Here is a 16,765-nt window from a genome sequence, read left to right on the forward strand (position 1 = left end):
TTCATTTGTTTTGGTCCCCTTTTTCAGTTAAGGGCCTGATTTTTATCTTTCTCTGTGTGATTAACACCATGGTAAAGCCCAAACTCCTTGGTAACATACTAGATTCATCACAGATTATCCTCAATCTATCTCTTTAACCCTATCAATCACTAACTACTTTACCCACTTGTTTTTGTATCCACATTACATTATTACTATTCCTCAAAGGTGCCACATACTTGCATACTGCTGTGCCTTGGCTCATGCTGTGTCTTCTTCCTGGAAAACACTTTCTCTTTTATACTTAGCTTTTCAGGTTTTATGTTCAAAAGAGATATCACCCTTCCTTGGCCCCTTCATGCCTTTAGTCTAGTCTTAATCCTTCTTTCAGTATTTCTTGTACTGAAAGAAACACACTTTTTTTTGAGTAATCACCACATTTTATCATAATTACTTTATATCCACGTGTCACAGAAGGTGAGTTCACATTTGTATCCCTAGTGCCTAAAACAAAGTAAGTACTCAGTGTTACTGGAAGAAGTTTGAGTTTGAGTGCTCTAAATTGTACATTTAGAAACTTTGAAAATTGAGACACATCCATTTAAACTTCTGTTTTGGAAATTATTTACTTGGAGCATTTCAGAGGAGTGAGGCAAAATTATATAGAGGAGAGTCCCTGACACTAATTGGAAATAGGAACGCTCTCCTCCTCCTACCCCTGCTTCCTCCCTGGATCCTTCTCCCCAACTCTTCCTCCTCCTCCCCACCAACTACACAACTTTGGAAAATCAGTGGTGTTAAACTAAGTGTTTATCCATTTTTATGGTTGTTACAAGTATCTGTACTATTTTGGAAGTTCAACTGTAAGGCATCATTGGAAAAAATGTTCAACTTCACTGGTTGACATGGTCCCTAAGGGATGAATTTGTGTTTTATTAACATAAGTCCAAGAGGTTGAAATAAAAATAACTAGTGATAGCTATATAAGATATATATATATTTTTAAATGTATGACTGAAGTAATATGAATAAATTTCTCCTTTCTTATTTCCTGAATGTAATTTTGCACATTTGGCTCATTATAAAAATTTGTTTGAACATTATAGTGTTTATAATTAAGCATTTTTCATAAACTCAATATTTACAAAGAACTTTTATCATAAAAATCTGTGACTTTATTTCCTTTATTCCTTCATTTCCTTTATTGACTCCAAAAATTTAGTATGGATCTTTAAAATGCTTAAAGTAATTTAGAAACTGAAATTCAGCATTTTTCTGTACTGCTGCTGGCATGTAGTGTCCCATGTATTTCTGTTCAACAAAATAATTATTCCTGAACTTATACTACTTGTCTTCTTTACATTTATTTTATAGTTTACAAACACTTGATACAGCCTCACAGTCATTTTAGACATGTTTGAAGACTAAATTCTGTTGTGTGACTTTTGTTCATATAGTATCATTTTTTTTCTTTGTAACAGAGATATGACAGAAGTTGTACATGTTAAGGATAGGAAGGAGGCAATTCATGAGTTAAAATATTCACCAGATGGAACTTACCTTGCTGTTGGATGCAATGACAGCTCAGTTGATATTTATGGAGTTGCTCAGCGTTATAAAAAAGTTGGCGAATGTGTTGGATCACTTAGTTTCATCACTCATCTGGACTGGTCCTCAGACAGCAGATATTTACAGACAAATGATGGAAATGGGAAAAGACTTTTTTATAGGATGCCAGGTAAAAATTTCTAGTAAATTGTATATAGTTTATAGATTTTTAGGGCCTGTACAATATTTCAGAATTTCAATAGAGGCAGAGTGTAAGTTACATTTGATTATGGGAAATCAAAGATCTGAGCTAATATTTTCAGCATTATGATCTTTTCTATAAGGCTGCCTTATTATTATTAAAATTCTTTTGGGTATTTTTTTCCAACTTTATTGAGGTATCATTGATGTATATTAATAAAAATTGTATATATTTACAATGTACAGTGTCATGTTTTGATACACATATAATTGTGAAATGATTTCCACAATCAAGATAATCAACATATCTGTCACTTCACATAGTTACCATTTTTTGCATGTGATGAGAACATTTAAGATCTATTCTCTTAGTAAATTTCAAGTATGCCATACAGTATTGTTTACCATAGTGAACATACTGTATATTAGATCTCCAGGACTTATTTATTCTGCATAACTGAAACTTTGTACCCTTTGACCAATATCCACCCCATAACTGCTATCTCTCCCAGTCTCTGGCAACCACCATTCTAAATCTCTTGGTTCTTAATAAAAACTCCTTTGCCTGGAGGATCTAAGACAGACTCACTTTTTATTGAATTCTGTACCATAGTATATGGCAAAGTCCGTCTGTATATTAGAAAGTCCAAATGCAATTTTTGTGGCTAAAACTAATTAAATAAATATAATTGCTACAAATATGTGACCATAAATGTGACTTTTGCAGTTACCTCAAATAAACTTTGCAAATATTAATAATGTAACTAGCAAAACTAAATTTGAGAAACAAAGTTGCAATTAAAGATTTAAAAAGAGAGAATAAAAGAATGATTAAACTATTACCTCTTAGTACTTTATTATGATGCTTAGTGAATTAGTCACTGTCTTCCAAGAACTATTTAGTAACAACAACTACAAAATGAAATTAATGTATCTCACCAAAAGTTTTTCATTAACAATCTGTATATAACGAAGATTGACTGAATCCTAAAGCCCTCTTACCTAATGTAAATATATTACTCCTTATTCTTTCTTCTTGGTCTTTTTCAGTTCTCTCTTTTTTTCTGAACTATGTATCTTAGGTTTCCTTTTTTAATACCTGATTTTTTTGTCTTACAGCTTTTATCTTTTCTTATAACTTATCTGTTGTAACTAATCTGTATGATGATTTTAATAGAATTCAGTTTTATTCTCCACCTAGGTGAACCTGCTAATAAGTTAATTATTCAAGTATGTGTGTGTCTCCAAATCAGTACAATTTTGGTAGTGACTTAAAAAAAAAATTCTTGTATTCAGTTTTCTCTTCTCCTTACTAAAAGTTACCTACCTATTTATGTATTCTTCTCTAACTGGGTGGGAAAATATTTAAAATTTTGAAATTTACCATGTTATCGATACCATTTAAGCTTGAGTGAAAATCAGATGAAGTAAATTCTTAAATTAAGACTCTCATTTATTTTTAGGAGGAAAAGAAGTGACAAGTACAGAAGAAATAAAAGGTGTTCATTGGGCTTCATGGACATGTGTTTCAGGCCTTGAAGTAAATGGAATTTGGCCCAAATATTCAGATATTAATGATATAAATTCAGTAGATGGAAATTATATTGGCCAAGTTTTAGTTACAGCTGATGACTATGGAATTGTAAAATTATTCCGATATCCGTGTTTAAGAAAAGGTATCTTTTCTTTCAAAATATTAAGTAACCTCTCTCTTGTGGTCTTAGTTTACATTTGTGTAAATACTAATGAGGTTGACCATCTTTTCGAATATTCTTTGGTCTTCTTCATTTCCTCTTCTATCAAACACAGATTCGTATCTCCTTCCTATTTTTCTATTGAATTGTTTCTTTTATTTGTCTGTTGGAGTTATTTTATATATTCCAGTGATACAAATACTTTGTAATTTTTATGGATTACAAATGTCTTTTCCCAGTTTGTGGCTTGTCTTTTTATTTTCTAATGATGTCTTTTGTTGAGTTCTTAATTTCAGTGTAGTCAAATCTATCTTTTTTTATGGATAGTGCTGTTTTGTATCTTAAGAAATTCTTCGTTTTACTAGGATCAGAAAGATATTCCTATATATTTATATATTCCCATATCTAGAAATTTTAAGGTCATTAAAACATAGTTGAATGGAAAGAAGTCTTTTGTCATATTGCTACAATTTATTTATTGAAGATATTTAGCTCATTTTAGCTTTGTGTGAAAATATACATTACAACAAATTAGAGACTGGGCACAGTGACTCACACCTATAATCCTAGCACTTTGGGAGGCTGAGGCAGGAGGATTGCTTGAGGCCAGGAGTTTGAGACCACCCTGAGCAAGAGTGAGACCCCGTCTCTACAAAAAATAGAAAAATTAGCCAGGTGTGGTGGCATGCACCTGTAATCCCAGTTACTTGGAAGGCTGAGGTGGGAGGGTCATTTGAGTCCAGGAGTTTGAGGTTATAGTGAGTTATGATGGCACACCACTGCACTCTAGCCTGGGCAACAGAACAGGACCCGTCTCAAAAAAAAAAAAAAAAAGGAAAAGATATGGGATCATTGAAACATAAATATTTCAGTATATTTCTTTATCCCTACCAAGAATTTTCATCCTCTTTTAAATTAGGAAAGCTTCTATGACCATTACAGCTTGCCTTTATAAATCTTTTCTCTGAGATACTGGTCCTAATTGATAACCAAGTGATCCTCCTACGTTGGCTCACATGGTGCTGGGATAATAGGCATGGGCCACCGTGCCTGGCCATCACCCAGATTTTTAAAAAATTAACCACAAAGTTAAACAATGCCTTTATAATGAGAGAAATCAAGTATATACCACCTTAGCCAAATGGTACAAATTAACATCTCTGGTGATAGAATTGATGGTGCTCTCTGAAGTGATATATCCAAAAGGATACAACATTGCCTATGCTACAAACACATCACCTCAATCTTATCCATCGGGCAAACCCAAATTGAACTATGTTCTGTAAAATACCTGGATTTAAAAAATAGCTATAAAGGGCATTGTTGGGACAACTGGGCATATTTGATTTCAATTAATATGGTGTATTGTATTGATTGACTTTTTTGTGTTCAATAAACCTTGCATTCCTGGCATAAATCCCATTTGGTTATGGGTTTTTTTGATTTGTTTTGTGTTTTGGAGACAGGGTCTTTCTTTGTCACCCAGTGTAGAGAGCAGTGGCATCATCATAGCTCACTGCAACTTCAGACTCCTGGGCTCAAGTGATGCTCCTACCGCAGCCTCCCAAGGAGCTGAGACTCATGGGCCTGTGCCACCAACCCAGTTGACTTTTTGATTTTTAGTAGAGATGGTATCTTGCTCTTGCTCAAGTTGGTCTCGAATGCCTGAGCTCAAGCAATCCTTCCACCTGAGCCTCCCAAAGTACCAGGATTATAGGTGTGAGCCACCGCACCTGGCCCAATCTGGTTATGTTATATAACCCTTTTTATGTGTTGCTAGATTTGGTTTGCTATTATTTTGTTGATGTCTTATGTTTTAAAAGGATTCTTGGGCTGCTTAGGTTGAGAATAGTGGGGATAGGGGTCCCCTAGTCTTTTGAATTTCACTTAAGACCAAAGGCCTCAGGCCAAAACATTAAAAAATGTCAATATGAAAACACTTGATCCCCAGGCTTTTCTCAAAGCAGTAAGATAATGCCTCATAGCTGTTTGGCTCCTACCAAATTATATTGTAAATCAGTAGAGGAAATATTTGCATTCTTTGATATAGATTCATTCATTTGTTTATTCAATCAACTTTTGAATCAGCATTTTTTCCATTTGATCATAATTGAGGTAATAGGACAACACAATGTTTCAAATATAGAAATTGTTATTTGAAATGGTATTTTTGTGTGTTGGCATTTATCAGTTTACAAATATATTTTTGTTACAGGGGCCAAGTTTAGAAAATATATTGGCCATTCAGCTCATGTAACTAATGTCAGATGGTCACATGATTATCAGTGGGTTATTTCTATTGGTGGAGCAGATCACTCTGTTTTTCAGTGGAAATTTATTCCTGAAAGGAAACTAAAAGATGCTCTTCACATAGCACCTCAAGGTGAGTAATACACACTGTTTATACAATTTTCCTGTTAACTCTCCAATATCTCCAAATAACAATTTTATATTGAAATACAGTCAGGCCTCATAAGTTAGCAGTATGGTTTGTTATTAGCAGAAATTTCAAATTAGAATATATGTCTATATGTTTAAAGTCGGATGCCACAGAGTGTGGAATACAAAGTACTTTTGGTTGCACTAATCTATCAAATGATTAGTGAAGGAACAGTTATATTAGCAAAACAAAACAGTGTATCCTCTGGGAGATGGGTATCTAGGTTTCATATGTTTTTTTTTTAACAAAGAAAAATTCTTTGTTGTCAATTCATCTATTGTGTATAGTATTTTTAAGCTTTTTTTCTTTTTCTTTCTTTCTTTTTTTTTTTTTTTTTGAGACAGAGTCTCACTCTGTTGCCCTGAGTAGAGTGCCTGAGTAGAGTGCCGTGGTGTAAGCCTAGCTCACAGCAACCTCAAATTTGTGGGCTGAGATGATCCTCCTGCCTCAGCCTCCTGAATAGTTGGGACTACAGGCACACACCACACCGGGCCTGGCTAATTTTTCTATTTTTAGTAGAGACAGGGTCTTACTCTTGCTCACACTGGTTAAGCTATTTTTCATGCTAATTATAGGTTATATTCACTTATATTTGTACAGACATTTAAATTTGATATAGCAGTCATTGGGGAGCCAGTGAAGGGATTTAAAGGAGCTGTTGAGTTTGCAGTGAGTGTAGAGGCAGATAATCTGTAGTACAGTTTACTGACATCTGTGTCACTTGAATAGCTAATTTCATCTGATTGTTTTATGGCTTGTCTACATGTCAATTCACATAGCTCTTAATCATTAATTTTATAGTGCTATTTTGAAAATGAATCTTCTTTAAACAAGTAATGTTTCATTTTGAAAAATTACAGAAAGTTTGGCTGACTCCAATAGTGATGAATCAGATTCAGATCTGTCTGATGTTCCAGAACTGGATTCTGAAATTGAACAAGAGACACAGCTCACCTACCGTCGGCAGGTAATTTTCTATTATCACATGATTTTTCCCAGAAAAGTCCAATTTCTTCTTTAGCTTGCTCCCCGTTAGTCTCCTATTGTTATCTTTAGTGGCTTTAATTTCCCAAGAAATGTATGAGTATTTCAGTTTTCCCCTTTAAGTGTTAAAGCACAATTGTATGAAATGTTCTCTCATATTAAATGCTTGATGTACTAAGTATGCCTGCATTATTTGCTTATAGACTTTTGTCACAGTGCACTCAAATTTATTCCCTTAAAAATATTCTCTAATAAAATGTAAAGATTTCCTATAGTGCTAAATATGTATTTTTCATTGTGATACATAGAGAACGTGAATTAGTTTGTTCTTTCCAAGGAAGTAAATTTCATAAAGTACCCTCTCATTTAAGGCAATTGTTAAAGCTGATCAACAGTAACCACAATGTCTGAAAGTTATGTTAGGAGTAAATGAACACCTTCATTAATATATATTCTAAGAATATTTCTACTTATATACATTTTTTAAAGGTTTACAAAGAAGATCTACCTCAGCTTAAAGAACAATGCAAAGAGAAACAAAAAAGTGCTACTTCTAAAAGAAGAGAGCGGCCTCCAGGAAATAGTATTCGATTACACTTTGTTCATGGGTATAAAATAACTATTTCTCATTTATGATTTTGAATTTTGGTGCACACTTAGTAGCTGTGTGACTTTGAACAAGTCATTTAACTTCTCTGTGCCTCTGTTCCCTTGTCAGTAAAATGAAGATAATAGGACCTATCTTGTAAGGTTCTGATGAGGAGTAAATAAGGCAATGCTAGTGGTGGCTTACAACATTGTCTGGCACATCATAAGCACTAAGAAGTGTTTCTTAAATAAAAAAATAAATGTTTACGAAAGTTTTATATTTATAGAAATGGACCTCTTGTCTTTAAACAAATTAAAATGAGTCAAATTTCAGAGATAATCATCTCTTAAATATGTCTAATTTGGAATGATATTGTGACCTTTTTTGCCTGAGTATTTTGGCCTTCTTATTTTATTTTATTTATTTTTATTATTATTTTTTTAATTTTTTGAGACAGAGTCTCACTCTGTCATCCAAGCTAGAGTGCAGTGGCATGATCATAGCTCACTGCAACCTCAAACTCCTGGGTTCAGGCAATCCTACTGCCTCAGCCTCCCAAGTAGCTGGGAATACAGGGATGCACCACCACTCCCAGATAATGTTTCTATTTTTTGCTCAGGCTGGTCTCGAACTCCTGGCCTCAAACGATCCTTCCACCTCAGTATTCCAAAGTGCTGGGGTTGCAGGCATAAGCCACCACGCTGGGCCTGGCCTTCTTATTTTAATTTCAGTAAAATATAATTTCTGGATTCTCTTACAACATCTGGCAATACAGGTCTCACATTTCAGCTTGGCAGGAACAGATTTTCTAATCCCACTCTGTCCTACTTCTCAGCCAGCACTCATTTTCTTACCTAACTCATAATATTTTTCAAGAATTTGAAAAAAATTTACTTAGTAAAAGTATTTTTCCTCCAGCATTAAAACAGGCAGTATTTCTGTGCAGTTGTGTTTAATGAATTGGATTTCTTTGAAGTACAGAACAAGGTTTCTATAAGTGGAATTATATTGACCATTTTAAGATTTGACTACTTTTCCTGGATGAGCATATTTTTAACTTACTGTTTAAACTTATTTTTGGAATATATATTATATGCTCATGGTTTAACAATATGTATAAAAGGATATAGTTTTAAAATCTTCCTCCCCCCTCTGGCCTTCCAGCCATCATTTCCCCCCTCCATAGGTAATAACTATTGCTTAGTTTCAGAAATAGTTATGTATATACAAACTAATACAAATACATGTTCTTTTCTATACCTTTTTACTTATAAAAAACAACTGTTTTTTTTTATGGTATATAAATTTAACATTATACTTAGGTAAGTAGCAATATACTATACATTTCTGTACCTTGTTTTTTTCATTCAATATTATAGCTTGGATTTAGCTATTTGTAATCAAAGCAGTTCATAAAAGTTTATGGGATATGAGATTGTAGTATTTTCTTTAATTGTTCAGTGTCCTGTAAAACTGGGAATTGAATGACTAACCTAAAAGGTTCTTCTCTGTATATCCAGTGTTGATCAGATAAAAGGCAAAAATTAATCATATATAATTTGTTTGCTCTATTAGTTACAGAGGTTATGACTGTCGAAGTAATTTGTTTTACACTCAAATTGGTGAAATTGTGTACCATGTGGCTGCAGTGGGTGTCATTTATAATCGACAACAGAACACACAGCGTTTTTACCTGGGTCACGATGATGATATTCTCTGTCTGGCTATTCATCCTTTGAAAGACTATGTGGCAACAGGCCAGGTAGGCTCCTTTGAAAGACTGTGTGACAATAGGCCAGATAGGTTAGACATTTGTTTTAATTTAAAGTTAGGTTAGACTTGCATCATCCTATATAGCTTCCCTGAAAGGAGAGAAAACTCTTCCCTTTTTTCTTTCTCTCTTCCTTCCTCTCTTTCTTTGTGCCTCCTCTTGCTCTTTCTCCCTTTCTCTCCTTTTCTCCCATTCCCTCCCTCCTTTTTCTCCCTCCTTTCTTTCCTTCATTCCAAAAACATTCATCAAGCACATTCTATGTATCAGGAAATGTGCTGGGAATATAAAGATAAATAAGATATCCTCTTGCCATGGTGTAAAACTCATATTTTGAGGAGGAAGACATAAATGCAAGAAAAGTTGTGATACGGTATTTTAAGTATAGATTGGGGTTACTCAACCTTAACACTATTGATGTTTTAGGCCAGATAATTCTTTGTTGTGGGAGGCTGACCTGTGTGCTGTAGGATGCTTAGCAGCATCCCTGGCCTCTATTCACTATATGCCGGTAACACCCACCCCCCTGAGTTGTAACAACCAAAACGTCTCCAGACAGTACCAGATATCTTCTGGGAGACAAAATCACCCTGCTTTTTAATGTACGTATAAAGTCTGGTAGCAGTGTAATGAAGGACTGATTGTGCCCAGTAGAATTGGGGAAACCCTCATAGAGGTGATGACATTTGAGCTGAGTAGTTTATCTGGCAGAGGGGAAGTTGAAGAAAGCTTTCTAAGTGTATTATATCATGTGTAAAAGTGGGGCAAAAAAAAAGTACAGCTTATTTTAAAAAATGTGAGTAGCCCACAGTGTGTAAATCTTAGAGTGCACAATGGACATTAGTGGAAGAACTAATCAAAAGGATAGGTGGAGGGCTCAGGGGCAACATTTACCTTTAGTTTATATAAATGATTCCTCCTGAAGCACAGTCAGTTATATACTCATGTGCTATGGCAAGGAATTTGAACGTTATTCTAGTACTACTGGGATGAAGGCAGTGTAAAAAGTGGCCATTTACTACCATGATTCTTGGATTTTAGGGAATTCAGGTCAGATTAAATAAATAGTCAGTATGCCACAGGACATATCTGGATACCCAATAAGCCATAGCTCCTGTGCTTCTGGCTTTGCTTACACAACAGCATTTCTGCTTAGGCACTGTAGATGCAAAGTTTTTCTCCCAAGTCACAGGCTCACGCTGCCTCTTCTACTTTTCCCAGTGTTTTCCACTTCTTTCCTGTGTTATATTACAACCAACCAGTCCCACCTGTATAAAGTTTTAGACTTCTAAAATAAATTGGCCAGGAGCAGTGGCTCATGCCTGTAATTCTAGCACTTTGTGAGGCTGAGGCGAGAGGATAGCTTGAGCTTGGGCGTTCGAAACCAGCCTGAGCAAGAGAGAGACCCTGTCTCTACAAAAAATAGGAAAAATGAGCTGGGAGTGATGGTGCACACCTATAGTCCCAGCTACTCAGGAGGCTGAGGCAGGAGGATGGCTTGAGCCCAGGAGTTAGAGGTTACTGTGAGCTAGGCTGAAACCACGGCACTCTGTAGCCCGAGCAACAGAGCGAGACTCTGTTTCAAAAAATTAATTAATTAATTGTGTTAAAATTGTTCATATTGAAAAGTTCTTCTGAAGTATCTTGAGTGTTTTGAAATTTAGATAAGAAATCTAAAGAGTGTTTTGTCTTACATTTTTTGGAGAATAGAGTACAAAGAACGATCCATTGTCAGGAACTGTGATCTTAATTGGAGATGAAAGAACCTGAATGAAACTTACCTGACAACTTATTTATGTATTTCAACTTGAGTATCTTGACTAACTGAACCATAATTTGAAAATTTTGTCTAATTCAGCAAATATTTGTTCAGTGCTTCCTATTCAAAACTATTAAGTGTTTTGGGGGAACATAAAGGCAAATCAGACTGGCTGCCACTGCTCACAATCTAGTATAAGTGTTGGACAAATTACTGTGTGTATATGTAATTTACTAAAAATTCATTAAAAATATACTCATTTAGATGTCTTATGGGCAGCTCAGATTCAACATGTCTAAAATGGAGATAAAATGGAGATGAATCTTCCCTTCCAAACCTGCTTATCCTTGTATGATTCCTACTTAGAATATGGCACCATATTAACTTGCTTACCTAAACCTGGGAGTCAACCTTCTTGTTCTTCAGCCGCTATAGCCAGTCAGTCCTGGAGTTGCACCCGTTCTTTGATCTGAATATATCTTGATTCTCTGCTTTGAATATTCTTTGCTTTGGATTGTTTTATTTTTTAATTTTTCCATATGTCTACTGACAATCAGTGCTTCATAATTTCTGAACCATTGTTGTAGCCAATAAACTGGTCTCCCGCCTTAAGTTATTTACCCCCTGTCCGTTTTCTTGATTCACTAGTAATCTTTCTAAAAGACTTAAAATTCCTTAATGTTTATTAGTAGCTTTTAGGCTGTCTAAACACACTAGCATGCAATTCAAGGCATTTAACTTAGCCTAACTCTGCAACCTCGTTTTTATCTCTTACTATTTGCCTCCATGTAAACTATGTTCTTGCCTTATGAACTATTTATAATTTGTCCAACATGTATAATTCTGTCACATCTTTTACTTAGTTCCCTTCTCTTGGAAAACTCTTCCCCTTCACTTCTATTAAACACTCCAACTTTATCTAATTCCTACTCCACCTTTTAAGACTTAGGCTAAATAACATATCTGAGAACTTTCCCAACCTCTCCCTCCTCCTCTTCATCCCTAAATGAGACCCCCAAAGTGTGCTTTAATAATACTCTGTACCTCAGCCAGCTCTGAATATGATGTTCACATCCAAACTCTCCATTTATTAGCTGTGGGCAAATTACCTAACCTTTCTCCTGTTTCCTCATCTTTTAAAGTAAGGATATGGTTGGTGTCTATCTTATAGAGTTGTTATGATTATTCAATTAGTCAATATTTGTAAGGTGTTTAGAACAGTTTCTAGCATATAAGTCAGTTCTCAGTGAATGTTAGTCATCATCATTCTCATCATCATCATTTCCGATTGAGATGTCCAGTAGACAATTGAAAATGTAAGTCTTGGGTTCAGAAGGAAAGGAATGATTAGGGAGTAGGATTTGGGAGTGGTTTGTTGATTTAACCATTGAAACTGTGAAAGTGAGGTATTGCAGGACAAAAATGCACAATGAGAAGACTATAGAATTAAAGATAGAATCTTGGGGGAGGTTTGCATTTAAGTAACAGGTGATGAAATTGTGAAGGAAACTCAGTAGTAAGTCAAGGAGACCAGAGAACCAGGAGAGTAGTACTGTAAAATCATCAAAAGTATCAAATTCTATAGAAATTACATGAAAAGAGAACTTAGAAGTCACTGGTAATGTTTGGCTAAATAACTTCTGAATAACTTAATGAAATATTGGCAAGTTGTGGTATTGGTTTTTGTTATGTCTTTATATAAAATCAATCTCAAAATTAAGTATGATTGACAGCCATATTATTTCAGGAGTTTTCTTTATATATAAAGATACTATATCTCTTTATGCTTATAGTTAAAGAAAGTGATTACTTGAGTCTAGAGGAATAACTAAGAATTGATAGTGCATTAGTGGACATCATAAACCAAGTTAGAAGACAAAGGACAGAGTGCTACAACAGTAAAATTGTCTTTTCAGGGTCTTGTTTACATGCTTGATGTTTTAAACCCCTCTGAATCTTTGTTTACACCATTACCCTAGTCTAGAATATGCTTTCTTGCTTCTCTTTGTGAATAAGTCCTGCACTTTCTGAAGGCCCAGCTTTAGTACCTATTCTTCCTAAAGTGTCTCTCCACAACCTTTTCATTTTCATTAAGCATATATTACCAGGTGTTCTTATTTAATTGAAAATGTCCTGTTTTCCCATTGAGTTTTTAAAAGTTACCTGAGTGTTTTAGTGCTCATTGTATCTAGCACAGAAATCCTGCCAATAATAGGTACTCAGTAAGCATGTATTATCTGTATTGATTAAGTATAGGATAAGTGTCACATAGTTCTAGAACATTCCTAGAAACCCTGAGCCTGGCCTCACTAGCTTTTGAACAAATGTAAGAAAAAAATATCAGTCTGCTTTATATTTTTTACAGCAAATAATCAAAGGCTGTAAATTCTCTCATTTCGTTTTAATAGACATAAAAATAAATAATTGTATATAATGACTTTTATAATTCTTTCTATTTTAGGTAGGTAGGGATCCCTCAATTCACATATGGGATACAGAGACCATTAAACCATTGTCGATATTAAAGGGCTGTCATCAATATGGTGTTTGTGCTGTTGACTTCTCAGGTAAGGCTGTTTGCTGTCTCAATAAGAGTGATCAAAATGCAGAGGCAGTACATAGCATTTTAATCTAAGTCAGTGTCACCTAAACTTGTCTTTTAGCTGTGACTTTCACAGTTTTTATCAAGTATTCATAATAAGTTATGTCTTAATCAAACACAACTATGAAAGTGTGGATTTGCTGGCTACTTTATGAGTATAATTTTATACCCATTAAAATTAGTATGTTTCTATTAAAATAAAACATGTTTGTCTACATAACACCTAAAATCATTTCAGTTGCTATAAGTAGTATGTATAATATCTCCCACTTTGGGCAAATGCTGATCTTATTTAATGTTTTATAGCCACAGAGTAAACTTTGAAAATGTTTAGGGTAAAAGGCTAAAAAAGAAAGAGTTGAGAACTAAAATACTTGTCTTAGACATTTCTATAAAGTGACAGTTTTAAGCTGTCTTTTAAAAATAATTTTAGATCATGTTAGCACTTTGCTGTATATTTGAAAGTTTAACAGCTACAGATAGATCCACACCAAAAGCTAGAGTGTGGATAAGGAAGAAGGAGAAAATACCATTAATAGAGAATTATATATTAAGAAACAGTAAATTAGTGCTTTTTGCTGCTGTGACTAAAGTGGTACATTATCCATAGTGGAGCCTGGGGGGAAAACATATATACATATTCAAGAATTTGCTAACAGTCATGAAACAAGAAAATGAATTGCAAACTAAGTGGGTTAAAAAGAAAAATACCATCGGAACAGTGAGGAACTTATTTAGGTTTGCAAAAAGTGTGGCAACGTGGAACACATTTTCTTTAGTCTGAGTCTTTACAACCTATAAACATGCACACCCATCAGCATGTCTCATCAGTCATTTGTCTCAATGATTTGTCTAATATATTGTATTGCTTGATAATAACTAAAATAATTGGCCTACCCTAAAAGCAGTCATATTAATAGCAACCTGTTGTTATAACCTACATGTTTTTCATCTGCTTAACTTTTAATAATCACTCAGAATTCTTATATCACAATAGAGTTCTTACGGTAAATTTAATTAAAGTAAATCTTTTTTTTTTTTTTTTTTTGAGACAGAGTCTCGCTGTGTTGCCCAGGCTAGAGTGAGTGCCGTGGCATCAGCCTAGCTCACAGCAACCTCAAACTCCTGGGCTTAAGCGATCCTACTGCCTCAGCCTCCCCAGTAGCTGGGACTACAGGCATGCACCACCATGCCCGGCTAATTTTTTCTATATATATATTTTAGTTGGCCAGATAATTTCTTTCTATTTTTAGTAGAGACGGGGTCTCGCTCTTGCTCAGGCTGGTCTCGAACTCCTGACCTTGAGCAATCCACCCGCCTTGGCCTCCCAGAGTGCTAGGATTACAGGCATGAGCCACTGCGCCCGGCCTGAAGTAAATCTTTTAAGTCCCCTCCTTTCTTAATTTTCTTTTCCTTCTCATTTTTTAATCTATTTTTTTCTGGTTTTCTTATCTCCTTCCCTTCCCCCACCCCAATCTGATAGATACATAAGATAAATGAGATCAGGTGAGATGACAACAGATATGTTTAGATGATTTGAGAAACTTTTATTCCCCCTCCTTACAAATTCTGATTCTTTTTATAGCCTGTTATGTTAAATGTTATGTAAATGTTAGTACGCATGCCTAACATTTAACATTATTTTATCAAATTTTAAATATACTGTGTGGGTTTAGAATATATGCTGAATGTTTTTTATCTTCCAAATGTTAATGGTCAGTATATCTCTCTGATCAATTTTCATAGCGGATGGGAAACGTTTGGCTTCAGTTGGAATAGATGATAGCCACACTATTGTGCTGTGGGACTGGAAGAAGGGAGAGAAACTTTCAATAGCAAGGTAGGGAAAAAATGATATCACATTAGCAAAATACTGGAATTACTTTGGACTTAAAATTTTTTAAATTAAAACAATTTTGAAATGAAGCAAATATTAACTTTTTTATTGCTGCCATCTTTATTACCATTGAATAAATAAATAATATAATCAAATGATTTCAGGATTCCTTTGTAGATATATCCTTTGAACCTACTTTTAATGTGACTATAATATGGCATTGGAAATAGCCGTTATTTGAAATGTTCATGTACAGAGAGTGAGTTCTGTATGATAGGCTATTTTATAGTCATTGGAGAGCATGATAAAATACTTACATTTTTAAGTGAAAGAAGATACACATACATATATATCACAAAGAAGTTATATGTTATTTTTATTTTCTTATATTTTTCTATGTTTTTTACAATGAACATATTTTTAGAATAAAAATATTAACAATTCTTTAAAGGAAGAAATATTCAACAGTGTCAGAGTTTTTTTTTAGCATCTTTAAAGTAACATTAAAGCACTTTTAAAATATAGATAAATACTTTTTACAGAGTATATAGATAATGCCCAAATAGATGATAGTTTAGGAGGAACTTCATAGTTGGAAAGGCTATATTAAGCTATAACAAAGTATTATAAGAAGAATTTCTTTACCTCATTCATACCACAAATCACATTCCCTATGCATAGTACTATAGTTAGGTATTATAGATGCTGTATAAAAGCAGTTGAGTTTTTACTGTTCCTATCTTCTGAGATTTTGTTGAACAATTAACATATTAAAATGATGACAAAAGACCAAATGTACACATGCATGATTACACAGCCCAAATCTGAGAGACAAGTGGGAGACAAATACTTAGTGAATGGAGTAACCAAGATAGGGTATGGATTAGGCAAAAGATTATTACAGGAAAGATGAATCTTCAGAGCTAACACATATTGGTGTTTGTTTCAGAGGAAGTAAAGATAAGATTTTTGTTGTAAAGATGAACCCCTATGTGCCTGATAAACTAATCACAGCTGGAATTAAACATATGAAATTTTGGCGGAGAGCAGGTAAGGAAGTGCTTCTTTTCACTCCTTTGAAATTTAAGAAATTATTACTTTAAAAAGTAATTTAACTAAGTGCAGTGTATTACCCTGGACTGGATCCTGGAACAGAAAAGGGGCATTTTGAGAAAAATTGATGAAATCTGAATGAAGTCTGGAGTTCAATTTATGGTAATGATTTAGACCTGTTAATTTATTAGTTTTGACAAGTGATCTATGGTAATATAAGATGTTAACACTGGTGAAAACTGAATGAGTTATCTTTGCATCATTTCTGGAAATCTAAAATAATCCAAAATAAGTTTATTTTTTTTACAAGT

At 34.2% G+C, this 16,765-nt stretch overlaps 1 protein-coding gene across 1 annotated transcript in view; it reads left to right on the plus strand.

The window, feature by feature from the left end:
- The window catches only part of EML5 (EMAP like 5), a 126,133-nt gene that overhangs the window by 47,012 nt on the left and 62,356 nt on the right, over nt 1-16,765 (plus strand). The window contains exons 9-17 of the mRNA XM_045562309.1: nt 1,461-1,717; nt 3,192-3,404; nt 5,638-5,805; nt 6,723-6,829; nt 7,336-7,454; nt 9,011-9,197; nt 13,424-13,529; nt 15,311-15,404; nt 16,351-16,451. Coding sequence (XP_045418265.1) covers nt 1,461-1,717; nt 3,192-3,404; nt 5,638-5,805; nt 6,723-6,829; nt 7,336-7,454; nt 9,011-9,197; nt 13,424-13,529; nt 15,311-15,404; nt 16,351-16,451 — 1,352 coding nt within the window. The remainder of the gene's footprint in view (nt 1-1,460; nt 1,718-3,191; nt 3,405-5,637; nt 5,806-6,722; nt 6,830-7,335; nt 7,455-9,010; nt 9,198-13,423; nt 13,530-15,310; nt 15,405-16,350; nt 16,452-16,765) is intronic.

The sequence above is a fragment of the Lemur catta genome, chromosome 1 (genome assembly GCF_020740605.2).
Source record: "Lemur catta isolate mLemCat1 chromosome 1, mLemCat1.pri, whole genome shotgun sequence".
In the NCBI taxonomy this organism is placed as follows: domain Eukaryota; kingdom Metazoa; phylum Chordata; class Mammalia; order Primates; family Lemuridae; genus Lemur; species Lemur catta.